Raw genomic sequence first — 24,578 nt, forward strand, 5'->3', positions numbered from 1 at the left:
GATATGCTCTCAATAGTTTTCAGATATACCCTGATTTCAAGGAGGGTCCAAAGTAGGCAGGAGGTAGGCCTTGACAACAATAGACATCCAGTGCTTCGGAGAGATGTCGGAAGTGTTATGAACTGGCAGCTCCATGTTTTTTGTGTTCAGAATAACGTGTGATGTGATGTATTTCGTTACGGTATATTTCACATTTTCTTCACTTATAAGCGTGAAAGAAAACATCGCAGCATGTGTTTTGCCGAGTACGAAAGACCGTGCTGCTGACAACCCTTAACACTTCCGACATCGCGCCAAAGGATTCCGTATTCACTGATAGCAAGACTTATCGTTTGCCTATTTTGGACCAATTATAAAGTCAGAGCTTATCTCAAAATTCGGTTGGTATCATGTCTGGGAACCTCACCTTGCAGAGAATACTATGTATATCCATTGAACATTAATGAAATGTGCATTTTTGGATTGCGTATGCGTGACTTGTTTTACGCTGAGAAGGACCACCATCCACAGTCTTTCGAATTGGAAATAGGGCCTCTCGATATTTGGCATTTTCGCGATTTTGGACAGCTCTAGCTCTGAAACTATATACTTTTCCCTGTAGCTCCATATGAATTTTTTTCTTATTTTGATTGAGAAATCACCTCTTACAGTTTGTCGGTCTAGTTCATTGACACCCAGTATATAAAATAGATCATCTTTAGACTTCCAAAAATTTCTGCCGCCCTTAGTTTTGAAGATATAAGATTGTAATTTTGGACACACATTGTGTACATAACTACGTATTTTTCAAAAAGAAAATTCAGGTCCCTACATAAACCCAGGCCCGGGCCAGAGGGGCGCAAAAATTTTGAAAAAGCTAAATTCGAAAAAACTCCGATTTTTCCCATTTCTGGTGTATAATAGACACAAACGAGTGCTACCATTGGAAAGTATGCTCTATTCTTTTTTGTTTTGTAAAAAAAAAAAGAAAAAAAAGTATGAACCATAATCCTACGATGAATAGCAAGTAGCAAGGAAGCAATAGCTGTTTGACTGGAAGTCTAAAATTTACCTCAAAAAGTGGAAATCCTAAAAGGGTTACAGATATCAACATCCATTTCGAGGTAAAAGGGTTACAGATACCAATACCCATTTCGAGGAAAAAGATTCCTTAATTTTAGATCCTCTATACTGAGGTCTTCGAAAACCTGTGAATTGAAAAAGGAACATTACTGGAAAGCTGAGGTTTTTGGAATTCGTTAGTTTTTCAACTGACTCATTGAATTAACAATGAAAACCCACAACAATAAGAAAGAAAGTGTGACGAAATCAACCAGGACCTGTAATTCAATGTCTCGTTATTTGTCTCGTGAACCTGACGAAAACCTCAGTCAAGATGACTGGCTTTCTGATTCTAATCCAATTTCTTCCGATTGCAAAGCAAGAATGCAGACAATTAGTCAACGTCCGCTCGGCTTACACTGTTAAGGAGCGTACTGATCTGAACCTTATTTATAGATACCATTCCATCATTTGCTTCGTGGCACAATCCTTGCTTCTTGTTGCCTTATACTGCGATTGAACGTAGAACTTCTCATAAATAATAAATACTAGCTGTTCCAAGTAATTGTCAAGTACCCGGGTGTACGATACTGAAATGACTTTTCCTCTCTCTCCCATGTATTTGAAGATAGTAATAAGATTTCGGAATGAAATGCTAAATTTTTAATAAATTATTTAAAGTTAGATAACGTTATAATAGAAAAGAGTTGTACAAAGCAACCAAAGAACATTTTAATACTGTAATGAACTTTATTTTCTATCTTTTAAATTTGTTAAAAGTGGAAACAGAAACAAACAAAATACGTTCTTCATATTTTAATTAATACATCTTTAAAATGTATTAATTGGTATTTCATAACGTGTACTCTTATTTTAAAAGAAATACAGTTTAGAAAATTGTTTAGACGAATTTACTGGTTTAAATTTTTTTTTTTTTTAAAGTATTGTGTTTTATGCAGTCCTGCTGTAAAATTAAGTAGTGGAAATGTGAAAATAGCGAATGGTAAAGAAAGTGAATCTAATGTAAAATAAATCTCGAAATACATAAACTAAATAGTAATAATGAGTAGACAGATAATAGTGGCGTTAGTCGCTGGTATCATTATCACTGCTAACTAGGTGAAATGCCCGTTCTTTGTACGCGGATAATAGATTTATGAAAAATATTTGTCTCCATTTCCTCGTCGGATTCATATTATATAAACTCTTGAAGTTGATATTAGCCATGTTCCAAAGTTCATTCCAAACGGGTAAGCCGTTTTCCATTATGCGCTCACGAACAGCATACAACATGCGATTCCAATGTAACATGAAAATGTAGAAATTTGCCCCTTCCCACTTAAAACTCAGAATTTTGGAAAGTATTGGATCACGTGTCCGCTTATTTGTAATGAGTTTATACAGAGTTTCATGAGGGGCTCCTGAGAGATTCTACTTTCCTCATCAATTTTGAACCTCATTAGATTAGAATTCAGTACACAATTTTGGACACATAAAGCAAGCCTTTTTCGATTTCCGTTAGTGAAGTAGAAATAGAAGAAACGAGGGTCATAAATTTCTGCGAAGAGCAAAAACTAGGATGAGATGATGTACGAGATGCACACCAAAAGTACCTGCCCTTTCGTTCCAATTACCAAGAACAAGGGAATACAGGGAACTAACCTGTGTCTATTTCTCAGCAAACTCTTTCTCTTCATTGATACACAGTTTGCCATCACCCCGTCCATTTTGTGTAGCATGTGGCATAGTCATCTTTGGGGTGTCCAAATACTGAAAAAAAGCACTCCCAGGGATGATCTACTGGCAAAATAGCATTCACGAAGAAAATACTTGAGGTTTGGGAACAATCAGAAGTCACTCGGGAATAAATCTGGTGAGTAGGATGGGTGTGGCTGAAGTTCAATACCGTGGTCAGCCAAGAATGAGGTCACAACATTAGCACAGTGTGGCAGTGCATTTTGGCAAAAATTCTGTATCCAAAAGTGTATGAAAATACTCGCCCATAAGTGTATGATTTTTCGGAACAGGGTGGAACAGTATCACTCCTTGGGAATCCCGGAAGATAGCGTACAGCAGCTTCTCACTGGACTTTTGGAGGTGGTGAATGTGTGTGTTACCACTGCATGGACTACCTTTTTGTTTCTCGGTTGAGTAATGGAATCTAAGATACATCCATTGTTGCAATATCTTTCGAGAGATTGGGTTCCTCTCTTCTGAAGCATGTCAAATTTGCAACACTTGATCGAATCCTTGCTTCTTCTTGATCGTCATTAAGCATTCGTGAAACCTAGCGAGGGGAAATTTTCCTTAGACCGAGTTGGTTTGTAATTATTCATTCTACTGTTCCCGTTGTTAGGTCCAGTGTATCACAAATCTCCTGCATGACGGCACGCCTATCTTCCATGATGAAATTTTCAAGACAGGCAATGTTATCGTCAGGTAATGCTGTTTTTGAACGTTCTCATCTTTCACACTCGTTCGCCCTGGTTTGAACTCATGTACCGACTTGCTAACATCCTCCAATTGGGAATGAATATCGGTTACACAACGTCCAGCTACAGTGAGGAATTTCACAATTACCTGTTGCTTTTCAGCCGAAAATTTCATGTTCCCGGGCAATATGAGAAACACGTCTTACTCGTTCAGGCACTGTGACTCAACTGCTGCCAGCTAGTAAACAAAACTTTTACTGCTTAAAGATTGAGGATGGAGGTCTCCGATGCCACAGTTGCTTATCTGAAATGACAAAAAGTCTGGACTTGAGGGCAAAATTTCCATGTACTTTGGTGTGCAGTGAACATTTTGAAATGATAAAATATCTTATTCAATAACAAACTTATTCCTAATATTTCAGATCCATGTGGCCTTTCCTTTAAAGACATAAAATACATTAAAAAGAATAGGTAGGAACAGAAATAAAATCGTAAAAGAGTGCATAATAAATAATACTAACATCCAAGGAAATTGTTAGAACATTGTGTACTGGCATCCTTCTAGTCGTTCCCAACGTTCTTTCAAGACATATCGCAGCTGACATCATCATCACCATCAATAGCATTTGTGTTCCTGGAATTCTCTTTCTCTTTATCGACAAAATTTAAACATGCCTTATTAAATTACTTCTAAAAATTCGATTTTCTGAATTTAATGCCGATTTTTTTTTTTAATCGAATACCTTAAGATTGGTCTAAGCACAGGAAGTATACAACTCTTTTTTTAACACAATTTTTTTGTGATGCTTTGACAGACTGAAACTGGCTTCTCATTTTCTGTATTTTTGTTTTATCCAATGCTTACATTTTATTTTGGTGTCACCAATTTTGAAATTTCTACATGTGACCTCGTAAACTCCATTATGCTGTATAGCCTCGCTAAAATAGCTTTTGTTGTTAGTTGAAAGTTTTCGTATATACAGGGCTCCCAGCTGTCCTATTTTTTCCTATATTTCGGAAATTCGTGTATATTTGTCCTATATTTTAATCTTGTCCTTTATTTCCTATATTTGTCAGTGATTGAATTATTAAAAATACAGACCAAGGTCTAAATTGCTATGTATATATTAGCAATATGCTATTTTTTTCTGAGGGACTAGTCACAATCCTCACCATTATTTTTTTTAAATTTGTTTTTTCCTAGGGGGCCACGGTGGCTCAGTGGTAGAGCGTTCACCTCTGGTACTAGAGGTCCTGGGTTCGATCCCGACCCACGCCAAGTGAACTTTGTGGTGGACAAACACCGTGTGCGTGGGTTCTCCCGTTTCCTCCCACTTTCTTCATTCCACCAATTCATTCATTTCTCATAATCACCGTCTCCTTTAGCCGAGCCGGCATAACCGTGGGACGTAAACTTAATTTCATTTCATTTTTGTTTTATCATATCCTTCCATGTCCATTCTTTTTTTCTGTTTTTCCTATGTGCTTATTCTTCCCCAGTGAAGCTTAGCTGAGGAACCTTGCTGCTCTAATTTCTTAGAACGCAAGCTGTGTTAGCATTTTCTTTCATCAGAGTGTGCAGCATTATTGGCTAAGCGTGAAGGTGTGTTGGTATTCACCAACATATTCCAACGCCTTCCAATATTGCTGTACATAATATGCAGGGTTCCCACACGTGTCCTGGAAAAGCTGGAAATAAGAGTGTGTCGTGGAAACGCCCTGGAAAAGTTATGGAAAGCAGAAAAGTGATGAAAATCCTGGAAATTCTTTATGAACTGGAAATGTGATGAAATTTATGTTGTATAACAGTGGTTAGAAGTGGATATATAATTTGCAGAGCTATGATGAATGAAATGCTGTTACATTATTTATTTCAGAAGGAAATACGTTGATCAAATAATTCAATGTTTAATTAGATTCAAATACTTCATTACAGAGAAATAAGTTACAGTCGTCGTCTTTCATTAGAAAGATACGAAGTAATGAAAAATAATGTCAAAATAAAGTTCATCTGTAATTAAAAGAACTAGAAAAATAGTAGGAAGGTAGAGAAATAGTTTGCGTGTATTCAAAATTATGTATAAATAACGACATGTAAAAAGTGTTAAATGCCATGGTAATCCTATAAATAAGAGTTAACTGTTTCTTTTTCTTCTGAGGTAGTGCGAATATGTTCTAAATTCTAACAATATTGAAGCTGCATTTTTCAGTGTTTCTACTACTTTCAATGCCTTATTCAGATTCCATTGTTTGCACACAAATCATAAAAACAAAAGAAAAAGTAACGTGAAAAGTGTAATTCAGAATGTATGGAGAGGTGGCATCCTTAAAAAAATAATACTTCCAGTTGCATTACTAATTTATATTTGTGCATTGTAGTTAAAATTGTTGGTACCCCGGAAAATCTGCAATGAATACTGGAAAAGTCTTGGAAGGGTGGTTTTTTTTTTTTTTTTTTTTTTTTTTTTTTTTTTTTTTACAATACATTTATATTTTTTCTGTGCTTCAGAGCGTAATATTTTATTGTAGAAACCAAACTTCCTGTTTTATAAGCCAAGCTGTCCTATATATTTTCAATGTCCTGCTGGGAGGCCTGGATATATATATATATATATATATATATATATACAGATGATCAGAAAAATGGAAACACCTATAGTTGACAACACGTCAGATGTATGGGTTGGCAGTGGTGTCGTGGCGCCCGCAGCGCCGGAACGCTGGTAGTGGTGTGTTAGGTCGGTCTCCATACTACGTCAGGCGCAGTAGAACAGCAGTGTCCAGTGGCTGCAGCAGACGGAGGTAGTGTAAAATGGGAGAACTCTCAGATTTTCAAAGAGGGCAAATTGTTGGTGCGCGGTTATGTGGAGTGAGTGTGACGGCAGTGGCTACTGTGTTAGGTGTGTCGCGTGGGACAGTGTCGAAGGTGATGACGGCCTACACAACACACGGGAAAACCACATCGGGGAAGCGGAACAGTGGGCGGAAGAAAATCATGAGTGACAGGTCACGCCGGGTATTAAAGCGCATTGTCACGCAGAACCGTCGTGCCACTGCGGAGCAAGTGACGGAGGAACTCAATCAGCACCTCTCCCCCCCCCCTGTTTCGACAATCACAGTCCGCCGCGAATTACATGATATGAACTTATGCACGGGCCAAACCGCTCATCAGGGACCATAACGCTTTCGCACGCCGCAAATGGTGCCGCGACCATGCAACTTGGACCGTTGAGGACTGGAAACGTGTGATATGGTCGGATGAGTCATCCTTCACCCTATTCCCAACCACGGGCTGCGTTTATGTGTGGAGAACGCCCAAAGAAACTTATGATCTGCAGTGTCTCCGCCCAACTGTGAAACATGGCGGTGGCTCGGTGATGCTGTGGGCCGCCATATCATGGTTTTCATTGGGTCCTGTGGTCACACTTAGCGGACGAATCACTGCCAACGATTATGTCGCAATTTTAGGAGACCACTTGCATCCTATGGTCCGGATGTTGTTCCCGGACAATGACGCCATCTTCCAGGATGATAATGCACACATTCACACAGCTGGCCTTGTTGCAGCGTGGTTTGAGGAACATCAGGATGAAGTTCAACACCTCCCCTGGCCCGCCCAATCCCCAGATCTCAACATAATTGAACATCTGTGATCCGTCTTGGAAACACTACTCCGGCGACGATTTCCACCTCCATCATCTCTCACAGAACTGGCCGATGCCCTGCACGAGGAATGGTGTAATATTACACTTGCTACCATTCACGACCTCTATGCCTCCATCCCACGTCGCATCAAGGCTGTTCTGAAGGCGAAAGGTGGCCCGACACCATATTAATCTGGTAAGTTGCAATTTCGTTCAGGTGTTTCCATTTTTCTGATCACCATCTGTATATATATATATATATATATATATATATTGATTCGTAGGATGTGTTAATACTGTATGAATCACTGTTTAATCCTTTTTTGTGTAGTTAGGAAGAACTATCAAAATTTTGTTGTGAATCGTGCCACCAAAATGTTGCCAAGAGTTAGTTTGGGGAAAGAGAAATCCCTCCATAATTATTGCAGTCCGTACTGAAACGTGAGATTATTGTTTTTTAACTTTAGACTTCCGAATTTTGCTATGCATAAGTAATGGAAGTCTCATAGAGAGGGTATGTCCATTCGTCTGTCGACAAGCATCAGAGTAAAAACGATAAGAGACAGCGAGAAAATGTTTCTTGATGTCCAAGAATACCATAGCTTCCGTCTCCTCTCTCAACCCTTCAAATCAAACCGGAAGTTTGGAAATCAGCCACATTCACCATAAAACAAAGATGGTAATTAATATGGATACAACGGCGCCTACTTTCCAAAATTTATGAGGGTGCATATCAATGGCGGGACGTGCTATGTTTTCAGGGGAGTATAGATATTTCTTGATTGGTTTCCTTTTAGTTAAAATCTTGTTATAAAGAGATGTGCTGTGATAAAGTAAATATACCGATACTAGCCTATAACAGGGTGTCTATCGGTCACGAAAAAGTCACGAAATCAGAAAATGGTCATGAAAGTCAAGAAAAAGTCACGAAGTTCAGCTTTTAGGTCACGACTTTTTTTTTTTTTTTTTTTTTTTTTATCTGTACAAATATAAGTACAGACTGTAAAATTTTGTTGTATAAAACGTCAAAATTCACCACCAAAAATATCTGTGGTCGGCTTTAGACGCTACCAAATCGCAAGCAAAGCACGCTTCTATCGCATGCACGAAACTTCGGCCTAATTCGCACCACCCAAATTCGCTCTTGAGAATGTTACGAAATTTTATGATTTGGTAAAGAAAAGTCACGGAAAAGACGAAATTTCATTTTGGAATTTTGGTAGACACCTTGTATAAGGAGGGATTGTTGTAGTTCAGTCGGTAACACGGCTGACTTAAACGCTAGAGAGACGGGTTCAAACCCGGGCCCAATTTTAAGGATAAGTCACTGTAATGAATAGAAATTTTAACTTCCGTCTCAGTGTTTTAATTGCTTATTATTTTTTGATAATGGCAAGTGAGAAATATTTATCTTATTTTGTTTCTATCAAACTAAAAATCTTGTGGGTGCTGGAGCTCCGGAGCACGCACATAGACGGCGCGCATGTATGGAGAAACTGTTTTCTGAAATGGATTTGACGTTCAAAAAATCAGTTTCTCTCTACTAAAAACAGAAGTTGTAGAAGAATACTTTTAAACATGTTTCTTATATTTTATCGGGAATTTTCAGAATAATGAAATGATCAACATTGTCAGGGTATATTAGATATAAGGCCAAAATTCGACATACAAAGACAAAAAGCAGAATTTTATATTAGGTTCCACACAAAAAAATATATTTCCTCCAAATTTAATCCAGCTCACATAAAATGAACTAAAAAGCTACAGATACTTATATTGTGTAAACTTAATTCTAAGAGTCAAGTGATTGATATTTAGAGTGAAAACGTACTTTGATAGTTACATTGTATTTAATAGTCCCTCTTACATACATACAATGCAAACAGATACTACCGTTACACATTTTTATTATTTACAAAATGATGCGTGCTGAACCGGGTGTTGCTGTGTATACCGTAAAAAAAAAAAAAAAAAAAAAAAGAGGGTCATTTAAGCGAAGTCGAAAACAAAAAAACTATTAACTTCAGAACTAATTGTTTTTAACGAGTAAGTAGGAGAAAATAATGACAAAGTGAGCGTCTTGTGTTTTTCATCCATAGCATCTTCTTCTGAATCAAAACTTCTATCTCGTTTGGGATTCAAATTACGGGTCTGTTATCCTGACCATGGTCGTCCAAAGCGGGAGGGCACAGTGGGACCCCCCCCCCCCTGGTTCACAAAAATGTATACGTAATATAGTAAACCACGTATATTAAATACCAGACGTAATATAGCAACCATGGAATCGGCCCCTCCTAGAAGTCTTTTTCTGGCGTCCATGATCCTGAGGACCTTTGGCTTTTCTTCACCACTATTTTGGCATCGAGGGACTAAAAATATCAGTTGAATACGAGTGGTGCAAATCAAAGGCGTACTCATGCATAAAGAAATCGATTGTACAATTTATAATAATTTAGATCAACTTGGTCTAAAAGAAACAGTTAATATTAAACAAATTGAAAATAGTTGGGAAAATGTATCGATAAATATCGGTGTCCATTTGCCGATACCGATACTCCCTAAAGTGGCCGATATCACCGACACCGATATATCGGTAATCCCTAGTTATGTGCGTCACTGGTATGACTGTGTGTCAGTGTTGGGAGTATGCGTGTCACCTTTAGAGGAGAATAACAGATAACAATCAGAGAAAAATAACTTAAGTTCTTGGTTTATAAATATAGTAAATGAAAATGTAACAATCTTTTTCAACAGTGTATACTCACTGCAGACCAAGACGGCAGCGAGTGACATGAACTGCATCAGATTTAATCTCTGAGCCATTCACTTTGGGTAGTGAATTCTCAGCGAATTTCACGAAGCATCTCAGCCGACGCGTTTGCTAATAACCCTGAACGACCACTTTCGTTGGCGAATGTTTTGTCATAAGCCTCGCGCGTGTTTGCGTGGCTACGATATCTTTAGCTGTGGTCATTCTGATAGTTAAACATTTTTAACTCTTTGGTTTACGAAAGATTACTCTTCCCAATAACGGTTTAATTTGAGCGGAATTTCTTAACCTTAACATGATACAGACACACCACACTAATGAGCCCAATTTCATGCTTTTAGTGCAGTTATATAGGTGACGGCAGCGTTTCCGAATTGGTAAAATATAAATAGATCAACCCTCTGTAAATAATGAATTATTTACCATAAAATAATGGAAACATAGTTAGAATACGTACGTACACCATGAGCACTTTCTATGAATCGCAACATGACATAGGGAGGGAAAGAAGTAATAACGAACAGATAAAAATCTGAGAAACTTCCAGGTGGGCACCATATTGGAATAAGTATGGCAAATATAATCAATATAATTTAGGTATGCATAACCAAATGCCAACAGAATTTCTTTTAACAAGGTCTTGCTACTAGTTCGTTTTTAATGGCTGAAGAAACTTACTGATAGGTTAATTTCTCCAGCGTAGATTGTTTTACTTATTTTATAAAACTATTGAGTTTTTTGGCGAGTAGTTTTATTTTGTCCCTATGTTGCAGGTGGGGCTTCAAATGTTCTGCGGTTCCTGACACCTATGCAGAGAGATAATAAACTCCTTCATGGCTTTCAGCAGCCGCATCGAAACCATGGGAATTCAAATCAGAGAGAAGTTCCTTATCGCAACTTCCAGGACCAAAGGAATGCTCCTGGTCATATGCGTTCTGATAGGAATATGCACTCTTACCAGAATAATTCGAATCACAGAAAGGATGGACTCAGCCATCATGTGTCGCATCGTGGCCATAATCATAGAGACTTTGAAAATGGTAGTGGAGACCATGATGATTATTCTGGTTTAATGACACAGAGAGAAAAGCAGTGGCTTATTAATATTCAGATGTTGCAATTAAATACACAAACTCTCTTTGTAAATGATTACTATTATACGGTAAGTAAAAATAGAATCAAAGAAGATATGGAAATCAACACCGGCTGTATTACTAAAAGTACGAGTGGTGTTATTCGTATTTACTGTTGGGTGTCCAACGTTAGTGTTTTGAAATATCTATTTATCATTAGCTTTATTAACGGATAAAATACGTCGTTTATAAAATACTTTTAAAAAATAAAAGGGGAAGCAAATATTTTTGTGTTTGCAGAAGAATTGTATTTCAGAATCAGCAAATAAGATGGAAATTTAATGTAACGCTCAGAAAGATAATTTTTGTTCTAATCTTATAACAAAAATGTATTTGGACATTTTAATTTCAGCGGATATTCATACTGTAGTAAATGTATACGTATACATTAGGTAAACTGCTCGTGTGCTGTTGCCACATTGAGTTCTCCTCATTTCGTAACCCTGTAGAAAAGTAATGCATTAATTGATGCAAACGAGTGAGATGTCCGTATTCTCTATGTAAAAAATAACCTCAATATACTAAGTTCAGTGGCTTTGTGTAACGGCTCAAAAGAAATATATAGTAAACTGATCCATTTCATCATCCTTCATAGTTGAATTAGGATAAACGTGCAAATTCCACTTTCGTAACTTGATTTGCAGAAGTTAAATAAAAATATAGATACAGGTAAATTAACCTATTCTTCCCTACTGTTTAAGATAGAATTACTTAAATTCGTGTCAGTTCATAATGTAATGTGGAATATTCGTGTATACACTTTGTGGAATATACTGAACTCTGTATAAGAGAGTTCTTACAGGTTCCAAGCCCAACTAGAAAAGGAACATCTAAGAATTTAAGTATTACTTTTCAGTCAATATAGTTTCCTGACAATTCAAAGTACCATATTTACCTGACTATAAGACGACTCACTTTTAAACTCCTCAGAAAATTCTCCTGAAGGAGTTCTTCAGAAAAGACTGTCAGGAGTCCTTCAGAATGTCATTTTTAACGAATTCTGAATAATGGAAATTACATTTTTTTTCAAAAAATAAAAAATCTTCAAATACACCAAGAAAGTTAGCATTACCTATTATAAACTTAAGCCAATTATTGGATGCCTAAATCATGGTAATAAATAAACAAATGCAGGTAAAATACAGTACCATCACAATTCATGCATTTTTACTTTCACAACTTTCTTTTTTCTTTAATATTCTGTGGTATTTTCTGCATCATCGTTATTATCACATGTATTATCACCTCCATTTGTAAGCCTAAAACTGTTTCTTCTTTCTCAATATTACTCCTATAGTATATCACTTTCTAAGCCATCCATCAGGTGTTGTGTAATAGAGTATATTGAAGGTTTTTAACGCTCGGTGTAAGGTATTACACAATGTATAAATATTGACCTCAATTACCAAATCTTAATCTCCGAATAAGACTCACCCGTTTAGGATTTAGATTCCTGGGCTCTCGGCATCTAAGGCCATTTAGCCCGTCACGTTTGAGGGATGACGTCCCTCGGCGAGCACACTGTCCGGGGGAAGGAAAGGAAGAAAGGAAGGAAGCGACCTTGGGACCTGTATATTAGGTACTACCCCGGCATTTGCCTGGTGTGAATGGGAAAAACTCAGGAAAACCTCATTCAGGGTGGCTGGCCTGAAAAAGCGTTTTACACTTTTTCGACCGAGTGCCCTTACCGAGAATCGAGCCCGGGACCGCTCGCACCGAAGGCGAGAGTGTTAGCGACTATGTTACGCGGGGCCACTAAGACGAACCCGTGTTTTTGAAGTGACAAATTTGAAAGAAAGAGGAAAAAATTATAGTCGGGTTGCCCATTAATTGCGTTTATTCATTGATAAAAGTACTTTTATCGAAGCTGTCCAGAATGTCATTTACGTCATACATGACGTCGTCGTCGTTTTAAAATAAAAATCTTCAACCTTCTTTTTGAGATTTGGGAACAATGGAAGTCACAAGGTGGGTGGGTGGGGACTAATTCAGTGCCACAGTCATGAATTGTTGCCTTGGCGATAACCGTTTCGCGGAGTGCTTCTACTACGTGGAACTGTTTTGACGGGTGGACCCACACTTTATTAATCGAGTCAAAAAGGAACCTGGATTTTCCCGGACTATCCCTTGAAAACGTTGCATAATGTCATCTTTTGGTCAGAGGGTAAAAGTTTGGGTGCCCATTTCGGTGATTTTTTTTTTTCCTCATAATGTAGGGAATTCTGCCAAACTGTCAGCTACTGATAATTCTGTCAACGGTTGCAGTTGACAAGCCTTGCTGCCTCAGCAATCCACCTGACGGTCAGTTAGCAATCATTTATGACACTTTCATGGGTTTTGAGAATATTTTCCTTGGTTAGTGCTTCAACGATCCTTCCTGGTCGAGGTTTATCTTCATCGCGGGCTGTCTCCGAAATTCAGTTGCTCATTTCTTCACTGTGGCACAAGTGGGATGCTGTCGCCTAATGTAGTAACCATTTCAACGTGAATATCTATGACGTTAAACGAACTCTGCTTTTGGAGATACTCAATAACAGCCACAGCCCTTCATTTTTTCTATTTGGTTAGAAGTCGCTCATTTCAGTCTTTCTTTACTTGAAACAATATAAAAAAGTAGATATAAACACTAAATTTAATATGACATCCTATGCTTCAATAAATGTGTCCTAAAATTTAGTCTGAGCAAGTGGTTTCTTATTTTATCCACGTCCCATACTACTGCTGCATAGTAGAAGCGGAGAAAAAAAATAGTAAAACAATTTTATTGTGTTGCCAGCGTGGCACGATTCTGCAATGATTGTTATATAATGGGAGTACCAAGGTGAGTCAAAACTTAGTTTTTGAGCCCTTCCTCATGTCCCTCTTACGTAGAGAACCGCGTTATATTCAAACAAAGTCTGTAAAATATTGAGCTCAATCAAGTGGCTATTCATATGCTGGAAGAAAGATTAGAACTCCAGAAGTTGCAATGAAATTGCATGAGGGGAGAGAACTGAATATTCTGAGAGCCAAAGAATGGTTTGTGCGATTTATGTCGGGCTACACGAAGTGTAAATCAAACCTCAGGCGGGAGGCCACTTGCTGTGAACAAGGACCTCCTGGAGTAGACTGTAACGATCGTTCTACGCACAACTACACGTCAGCCGGCAATACAGATGGGATAATTCCAAAGCATTGTGTCATCTTCGTCAATGAGTTTCTCGACTGCCTCAATTTGTCTCATACAAGCTGGCACAACAGCAGCCCGATAAATAGCAAGCTCTGTGTCAACGTTTGTTACAGAATCCTCATGACAAGTTGATTGGATTGTCACAGGTATTGAAAAATTGATCTTGATATATTTTTCCAATGGTCATCAGTGAATACGACCGATCAGAAGGTACTGTCAGCAGTCCAAAGGGTAATGTTTGAAGCAAAGATCATGTTATGTATGTCGTGGAATATAGATTGGTCCAGTGCCGTGCTGTGTAACCTTTATGTGAATCGATTATAGTGGGCCATGAATTTATACGACAGAATACCTGGCTTTGATTATATCAAGAATGTTTTGCATTAGGTCGATAATACCCATGTGACTGGTTATGAGTAGGTACCCAAGAGCTCTTAAGGATTTCGGGGGTTCCAATTTGTTCAAGACCTCACATGTAGCCTTTGGAAGATAATGGTGCCTTAATAAGCTTATGACAAGGCAAAGAGCAATAATTAAAAGATTAAAAAGGAGCTTATTATGTATAGTTTTTGGTTGGTTTTTTAGACAGGTCCTATTTTGTAGTTTTGTACTGTCGGAATTGGATGTATAGTTATATTTATAGCAATTATGGTGGGGAACATTATGAAATTGAAGTACATTCCTATTTTGATAAATTGGAATGATTTATTAGATATGCATTTATATATGTACAATTGTATCTCATATGTTGTTAACTATTAAGATTAATGGCATGTAAGAAGCATGTGTTTAGCTATGTATTGCAGCAGTCATTTAATAACAAAAATGCAGCTATGTTTCCAACACTGATGGGAGTCAGGGTTCCCAGCAAGCAACTATTTGCCACTTTTTGCAATTTTTTTTTTCCTTTTCATGGATGCAACTATTTTTATTTTTCAACTATTTGCATCTATTTGCAACTTGTTCCAGTGTTGTAGCCTACAAATTAAAAAAAAAAAAAAAAAAAAAAAAGTAAAATTGTTTGTAGAGCATGTTGAGAACACAAGTTGTTCATGAACAAACGTGCATTTGAATTTCCCTCCATTGTGTACATTCACTCATTACTTGTGTTCTGGAAGGGAGTGAATCCGCTCTGTGGAAGAGCCTGCTTCCAACTTGTTGAATCTACGAATTTGCTTTTTCTAAATTAATTGTTTTATTTGTTACTCTTTTTATAATATGTTAAAGTTGCCAAGCTTTACAGAGGCCATTCATTTCATTTTCATTTTATTTCAAAGTGTGAATATTTCAGTTGGAACAGCCAGTAATGAAGCCATGTTGTGTTTTCCTGCAGGACAGTGTTATTTAAGTGCAAAAATTGTAATTTGAGCGTTGCAGAATGTCCAAGTCTAGTTACCGCGTTTTGGATGATTGGTTTCAGCGAACTGATGCTTTAGTACACGAACAATCATCTTGGTTATCAAAGAAGAGTAAAGTGGAAGCACTGATTACCCTGATGGGAACCATTCTCTATATTCCTAATGGAAATTCAGATCGTTCCCACAATGTAACAAAAGTGACTCGGCAACACTACCGGCTAGAGTTGTAACTAACTGCATCGTCTGCTACTGGCAGTAGCTAAATGTATCATTGGCTAATTTTATCAGACTCACGCGCTGTGAATGATTTGATTCGTTCTTGCTTTTTAGTAGTTTGTAGTACCCAACTTCCTTGAGTGGCAGCACCACAGTCTCCACAGTTTCAGCGGGAAGAGCAGCTGAAATCTCTTATACTATATTATTACTTTATAAGTAGAAGTGTTCTGTCGCGTTTGTAGTGCAGCAATAAACATTGGAAGTAAAGGATTTCAAGTTGTGTCACAGCATGTGTCAACACCAAAACATGGTACTCATGCAAAGGAGAAACTGAGTGAGCTGCAGTTGAAAATCTGCCCGACTAGCATATACTTAGGAAGTGGAAGTTCCGTGAGAACTGATTTAACTGATACTGCGAGTTCGGTAAGTCCAATGTCTGTTGTCTCCAAACCAGCCACCTTTCACTGAAGCAATAACACCGATCAAGCTACAGTTAAGCTCAGTGTGTCATGCAGCTACCAGAGTACAAATTGTTTTGGCTTTTTATGTTGTTATTCAAAACTTACCTGCGGCATCGTACGATAGTATAGCTGATGTTATACGATCCATGCTTCCAAATTCAAACAGTTTTCCTAAAAACTTTCGTTTGATCCATCCTAAACTGTCGTATGTGTTGACTGGTGCTTTAGGGCCATTTTTTCACAAACAGCTTCGTGAAAATTTGAACATCCCGTTTACACTTCTCTATGATGAAACGACAAATTTTCAAAATCGCAAAGAACTACAGTTTGCAATTCGTTATTGGAGCTCTACTTTAAAACAGGTTATTGTACGCCACTTGCACTCATTTTTCATTGGACACGCAAAAGGTGAGAACATCCATAAGTACATTTGTAAAGTGCTGGATTTATACTATTTGTTACCCAATAATCTTATGTTGGGAAGTGATGGATGGACCAAATGTCAACGATAAAGTATCCAGAATCACGTCTGAGTTTGTGCAAAATGTGCGTGGCTTTCCGTTACTGGATATTGGTAGTTGCAATATTCATACCGTTCATAATGGGTTCAGAAAAGGCTTGCAGATATTTGGTGATGATGTCTGTAATCTTGTCAACATGATTTACATTTTTTTTTCCATGGATGGCCATCGCGGTGGGAAGATTTTGAAAGAATTCAGGAAAAGACAGGAACACCAATGCATCGTTTCATCAAGCATGTCCCTTCATGCTGGTTGACAGCGTTTCCCTCTGTGGTTCGTTTTACGGAACACTTTCCAGCCATTGAAAATGATTTCTTGCAGTTCATTCCTAAAAGGCAAAGGAGTCTGATCAACGCCTCATACTACGTATCGATTTCCTAGATGCTGAAGAAAGGAGCCATTGTGAAAGCTGAAGTAGATGTGAAAGTGCATCTTTGTTCACACCATTCTTAACTATGTTCCAAAAAGAAGCTCTTGTACACATGCTGTACAACGAGCTTCACACCGTTCTTCTGAAGATGGTAGGGTTTCCAAGCCAGAATCTCAACGCTTCGTCGCATTAAAGGACGAAGTCTTTATGCGCTGAAAATCTTTTGCCATGGAAGGTAGTGAAGTTTGGTGAGAAACTTTCCTCAGTGATCAGCACGCTTCCTAGTAAAGTCAGCAGAGTTACTTTCAAGTGTGCAGAAACATTACAAGGCAGTTGGGATACATATGATCGAAAAATGCAAAATCTTCGAAAATAACATTCCGAAACAGTGTTGTGTGCACCCTATGGAATATCGGAAAGTGACCAGTGACAGTGACATTACAGATGTTGCTTGTTCATCTATCCCATGTAAAGTTCGTTTTTTTTTTTTTTTTTTTTAATTTTTTTAATGAGTGGACGCTGTTGAAATAAGAAACAATACAGTATGAAGAGAATGAGAGAATCGACTATTTCTGGAATAAGATTTTTCCTCTGAAAAACGCCAGTGGCTCACTTAATTATCCTAATGTCATGAACCTAGTGAAGCCCATCTTGACACTGTCCCATGGAAATTCTGACATTGAACGTGGGTATTCTTTCTCAAGGAGAGTCCTATCTAAAGAACGAAGCAGCATGTTTGAGAAATTGTTGAATGCAAGACTTGCTGTGTACGACGGAATGAAGAAGTATGGAAGCAACGCAGCAGCTTTTCCTATAAGTCAAGAACTCATCAGAATGACTCAGACGGCTCATCGTAGTTATCTAAATTACAAAGAAAGGATGAGGAAACAAAAGGAAGAAGAGGAACTAAAGCAGGAGCACGAGCGACTCGAAACAGAAAAAATCAAGGAAGCAGTAATAACTGACTTGGAAAAGAAGTTAGCGAAATCAAAGGAAGTTGAGCTGTCCAAATGGAAAGCATCTTACCAGCTTCTCTCGGTGCCTAACAAACGGCTTGAAACAGCATTAGAGAAATAGGACATGGCAACAGTTAGAAAAGATAAAAGAAATCAACATGCAGCCACAGATAAAACACAAAAGATGATTACCAGTAAATAGTCAGCACATAACTGCATAGTATAAGAAGAGAAGTGAGAAACAGTAAAATCTGTGTGGGATTTGGCAGGTCTATATATATTGCTGAGTTTAAAATGCTTTGATCCTTATTTTATTATTCTTGCCACTTTTCGTAAACACAGTTTGCAACTTTTGTTTTCAGTCTTGCAACTATTTTTATGCAAAATATCACTGGGAGCTCTGTGGAGTTATGGGAAAAGAATGTAATTCCTATAATTCATTCCTAGAATTTAATTCCTAAGAAATTCAGAGGAGAGCATAGTTTGAGTTGGCTACATGAAAATCGTAAGATGATGGTTTCCGAAGGCTAAGGAGTTATTCGGTGATGTGCTAAGAGGAAGCTTTTGCTCAAATGTTAAAGTGTGCTTGAGCCCAAATGCAAAAGGAAACTTAGCGATCAGATGTAGAAGGAGCTTTGTGCTCAAAACTTAGGGAAGCCATGTGCTCAAAAAACGGTTAGTAATCGCAGAAAAATAAGACGAGATGAAGTTGATAAGAGCCAAGGAGGAATGCAGTACAAAATGTTTAGCTGGCAGCGGAGGAAAATGATGTGAATTAGTTATGAAAATGGTCAGTGGGAAGGTGTTGGGAGGTAATAGTGCCTTAATAAGTAGTGCTTATGGCAAGGTGAAGAGTAATTGTTAAATTATTAAAAAGAAGTGTATTAGGTGGATTATTATATACAGTTTTTAGTTGGCTTTTAGATAGATCCTATTTTGTAGTCGTATACTGCCCAAATTTGTAGCAGATTTTGGTGGAAAACATTTGTCATAAACTCGCCAGGAAGAGAGAAAATGTTTACTTTAACAACTTTATTTTCAACATAGCTGAGATGTTTACTCTCCAGATTATAATTTGTTTCACTTGCACGTTAATTTCTGATAAGAGCGGCAGTTTAAAAAATTTCCGGTTTTTTAGCCTCATATCCACTGAGTAGTGTCCCGGGTTTGTGATGGATATTGAGAGAGCTTTCCAATACAATAGACTTTACTTTTCCAGAATAAACTAAACTTATTTACAATCCCAATAATAATAATAATAATAACAGTGGAAATATTATTCTACATGGAACTATGGGCTGTTCAACAAAACCTTACTGTTAGATTCTTTCTACCTTATAAATAGCTCCTATATCAGTGTGTCACAATTTCGTTTTTGTGTATATCTGTGTTAAGCATTTGGACTGTGTAAACAGCGTAAAGGACAAGACGCATTGGAAGACAAGGACAAGACATGAAAAGACGCATTGGAAAAAATAATTCAGTGTAACAGAAAGATAAATGCGAGATTGAGGAGAATGAAACCAATGATTTTGTACATCAACCTGTGATGTAACATCCTTTAAAAAAAGAAAGAAAAAAAAACTATGCTAAATTGGTAACATCAAGATGTATCATATTGCTTTATTTTTTACGACATTTTGCACATTTCTTGGGAGAATTAGACACTTTCACGTATTATTAAGAGACATAATCTTAGTATTTAATAAATAGTGAGACTATTCTAAGAACATAGCAAAATTCTGAATATACCGAGTGAATGAATTCTTTGTTTGAGATGATTAAAGAATAAAGTAATGTATGTATGAATTGGGTTTATATTTGAAATGACAAACTCAATTTTACATTTAAAAAAATATGTAAAGCAAAATGCAATATAAAATTTCGAAAGCATAGTGGCCAGGAATGTAGGAATTGTTGACTTCAATCATTCTTGGCACAAGGCTAAGCCCGGGAATATTTCTTTATATTTGTTAATTATAGCGCTGTAAATAAAGTGGATACGCGATGGAAGGGACCCGAAATTCGAACTTAGCATCATGCAAAATCAGTCTGATCAGTTTGGGGCATTTTTGTCCCAAGGATAGTTTTTTAACCTTGGAAAATTTACCTGTGTTTATTTTGCCCGGGGGATGGGTGACGAAGAGAAGGATGTGTGAGTGGCAAAATTCAAATGATACGATATATCAAAGTATTCATTTTGGGCGCAAGCAACAAGGTAGATACACGACTGAAGCAGTTTAAAGTTCAAATTCAACATTTACCAGTATCATGTAAAAACTTTGCTTGATTTTGAACATTTTTTTATAAAAGAGGAGACCTTTAGCGTGGGAAAATTCATAGTCATATATATTCATGTTAACACAAGAGTCCAAAGTGTTACCCTCGAAAAAGGAGCATTCAAAAATTCAAACTGAGCTCACCTAAAAACCGACTAACACAATTCACTTTCATCACCTGTTGATAGCCTTTTCGTCTTAGGAAACTTGCATTTAATTTATAGTAAATGACAGTCTGAGTCACGTTGCCGAGTGTTGTGCCACTGCTTATACCCACTCCTTGGTGGTCAAACAGGATAAATCTTTTAGTGAATCCAGAACTAAGAGCCAGTAGGGACAAAAAGACATGGATGTTCCAGTGTTCCCTGGGACTGTCGAGCTTATCTACATTTATTGTCACAGGTAGGAAAAAGAGAACAATAAAGAATGTACAGTAGCGTTCTCTCTCTATATATATGAAAGAAGTGAGTGAATGACTGATACACGCCCAGGCCAAAGAGTTTAAGCTAGAAACTTGAAAATTTGACAGAGCATATGATTTCTGATGTAAGATACCTCAAAGGAAGGATTTTTGGAAATTGGACGAGGAAGAGGGAAAATAGGGGTCGGTAATTTTTACATTAAAATGTTCATATCTCCGAACCGTGATTGTTAGAGACAGATGTGTTTCAGCGTTTTTATTTTAAATTTTTTTTTAATACCTAGAAGGGAAGAAAGTTGGTGGAAAAAGAAAAGGGATAAGGATTATAACTACTATAATAAAATGTATATAATTCGGAATGTCCTATAATATTTGACATAAATTTCACCCAGAATGGAAGAAAAGATTTTGAGAATGCAAAATGAGTGGGATTATAACTATTATAAGATGCCCGTATCACGGAGTCTCATAAGGTTAGAGACATGAAATTCAGTATATAGACTTAACATTTAAAATAATTTGATAGGTGATGTTTGAACTAGAAGAAAAGAAAATGAGTTAGGAGAGGATAAAATGGGTAGGATTGCAATTATTATAATATTTACAATCCATAAACGAAAAATAAGATATATGCAATATTGTACACACCTTTGTCTATTTTTCCACATCATCACTGCATCTGTTGAGACACTTGCCCCATCGCACCACAAGTTTCTCTATGCCCACTTCGTAGAAGGCGACAGCTGATCACGGAACCAAAAAATAGCAACGTTCTACGCTTCTGTGTTGCTCGTGAACTTGTGTCCTTTCAGGAACTTCTTTAATAGACCGAGAAAGAAGGTAATCACTAGGGGCAATGTTAGACTGTAAGGGGGACTGCTCCATAATCTTCCACCTCCATGAATGAAGTTTGGCGATTGTTCTGTTTGCTACGGGCGGGTTTGTGTTGTCATGTAGGAAATCACATCGTCAACATCCTGAATACCCTGACGCTTTTTCCTAATGGCTGCTCGCGCATGGTAGAGTGTGCGACAGCATTTTGCGTCGATTATTACACCTCTTGGCAGGAAATTCAGTAGGAATGGTTCCCGACTATCCCAAAACACTATGAGCTTCAGTTTACTGGCAATGGTGTTGTTCATAATTTCTTCGTTACTGGCGAGTCGGGATGTTTCCACGCAAGTTCTGGTATTTTGACTTAGGAGTGTAACACATAATCCACGTTCCGACGCCAGTCACAGTGATGTCGAGGAAACTGTCCCCCTCCCCAACGGAACGCTTGAATCATTCAGTGACATAACCTTCGCTTGTTCTTGTTGACAATTTCTTAAGCTAAGGAACCACTGACATAACTAACTCAATCTTTGGCCTATGGAATCCGGAAGTTCAATGCCGGTTCACAAAAGCTCTCCATCGACTTCTATCTTTACCCAACTGCATCCAGTTTCTTCTTTGTATTCCAATAAAGGTAACCAAGAAAATTCTATTGCTTTTTCACCCACCACCTTCGAACATCGATTTTTGCATCTCTACTAGGGATTTGAACTGGCGTCCTCCTAAGGTGATTGTCCAAGGAATGGAACAGGTGATAATCGAACGGTGAAATTCCCGGGGAGTATGGCGGATGCAATAGTGTTTCCCATCCAAGGCGTAGAATGGTGTTCCTGGTCATCCTAGCCACGTGGGACTTTGCGTTGTCCTGTAACAGAAGGACTCCATTGCGATTCAGAAGTGCTGGCTCCAGACTTTTTAGTTTTTCTTAAACACAGCTCAAGTGCTGACAGTATACAGTTGCTCCAATTGACGATGCCGCGAGCAGTCCACCAAACAGACAGGAGGACCTTTTTCTGGTGCAGTGCGGTTTCGGCTGTTTTGGAACCGGTTGCTAACCGATGATGACAGCGCCGTGGAACTTTGTACAGGGACCCTCTTCTCATCACATGTCAATATCCTGTCCAGAAATGGCTCCTTCCTCAGACGAGACAGCAAATAAATACAGATGTCTGCTCGCGTTGATTTTGGCCCGGAGTCAAATCATGTGGGACCCATCAACCCAACCTGTAGTGCTCCCCAAGTTGGAGTTGTCGAATGGTTTCTCCATTCACAATGAATTGTAGCCCTAGTTTTTCACATGTCTGGTCACTGTTCACCTCAATTGCTGCCTGAAGATCTTCATTTTGTACATGTGTTGGTCTTCCGGCACGTGGTGCGTCTTCGAGTGTTTCGTCACCGCCCTTAAACTTGTTAAACCACCGCTGCACTGTCCACGTAGTCACGACATCCTCACTAAAGACTGGCATATCTTTCGCCCCGCTACAACAGCGTTTGACCCCAGTTTGAACTCGTACAGCATACACGCCCTTATGACGCTCTGTGGAGCCCATGTTCACTTTGTCCTTACGCAAGTTCATGGTGTAACTGAACTGCCACAACCAAATAGTATGTTGGCTATACCCACTCCAAGAACTAACCTTCACCTTATCTCCAATCGCATTCAACTCATGGCGTGAGGGCCAATGGAACAGACACCTCCACAAAAAGCGACAGAACATTCTTGGTTACTTTTATATTTCTGCGAGATCCGTCTTAATATTATCCTCCCATTTGCGCCTAGGTCTCCGTAATGGTCGTTTTCCGATTGGACTTCCAGTTAAAACTACTTCTGTTTTCTTCCATTCTGGCTTCATGGCGTGCCCAGCTGAGCCTCCTAGATTTGAGGACCCTAACAATGTTAGGTAAACGGTATAAATTATGTAGTTCCTCGTTATGAAGTTTTTGCCATTCCCTATTTCCGTTCCTCTGGCTTTTCAGATATCCGTCTGATGATTTTGTTCTCAAATACTTCGCGTTCTTCCCTCAGAGTAATCGACCATGTTTCGGAACCATACAACACAACAAGCATGATTATCGTTTTATATATTTTAAGCTTCAAATTTCTCGACAGGATTCGCGACGACAAAAAATTTTGAACCGAATAATAACACGAATTCCCTGCTTTTAGTCGACATTTAATTTCTTCGTAAATATGGTTTTAGTTTGGTAATTTTGATCCTAAATATTTGAAAATATCCACATTTTCGAAGGTATTATTTGATATTCTAACGCATCCATAATTTGCAGTATTACGATCCCGACGAACTTCCATATATTTAGTTTTCTCTGCTTTTACTTCTAAACACACGTCCCTGCAAGCTTTTATTAAAACCTCTGCCTTTCTATTGTTCTCTTATCCCCTATTAAAGTCACATCATCAGCATAATCCATAACCGGGTGAATATCATTTAGCTGTAAGCCCTGTTTGCTATCTTTGGTTTTCCTAATAGCCTACTCAGGACTAAGTTGAATAATAATGGTTCGACGTGAGAGCTTATGAACAAGAATTTTCCTACCCGGATTTTACTTTGGGATTCATTTAAACATATCCTAATTAATCTTACTAGCTTTTCTGGTATTCCAAATTCTGTAAGAATGTTGTACAGTGTTTCTGTCCTAACCAAGTAAGCCTTTCTACAATCAATAAAAAAATCGATGTACCGGGTATTGTATTCCCATTTCTTTTCGAGTATTTGTCGAATGGTAACTATCTGGTCGATAGTTAATCGATTTCGTCTAAATTCGCACTGATAATTGCAATAATTTCATCAGCGTATAGGGTCAGTCTTGCTAATAGAATCTTTGAGAAGATTTTATAGGATGTTGACAAAGAGAACTGCCTCTATACGTATTACAATCAGTTTTGTCACCTTTCTTGTGGATTGGCACAATGATTGATTCTTTCCACTCTTGTGACAATTCCCCCTTGTTACA

General features: G+C 38.0%; 1 protein-coding gene across 2 annotated transcripts in view; it reads left to right on the top strand.

Moving 5' to 3' along the window:
- The window catches only part of Patr-1 (Protein associated with topo II related - 1), an 86,236-nt gene that overhangs the window by 42,275 nt on the left and 19,383 nt on the right, over positions 1 to 24,578 (top strand). For both annotated transcript variants that reach the window (XM_081728520.1, XM_081728521.1), the window contains exon 7: positions 10,661 to 11,049. In XM_081728520.1, the coding sequence (XP_081584646.1) occupies positions 10,661 to 11,049 (389 nt within the window). The remainder of the gene's footprint in view (positions 1 to 10,660; positions 11,050 to 24,578) is intronic.

This window comes from Thermobia domestica, chromosome 10, assembly GCF_964235325.1.
Source record: "Thermobia domestica chromosome 10, izTheDome1.hap1.1, whole genome shotgun sequence".
Lineage (NCBI taxonomy): Eukaryota > Metazoa > Arthropoda > Insecta > Zygentoma > Lepismatidae > Thermobia > Thermobia domestica.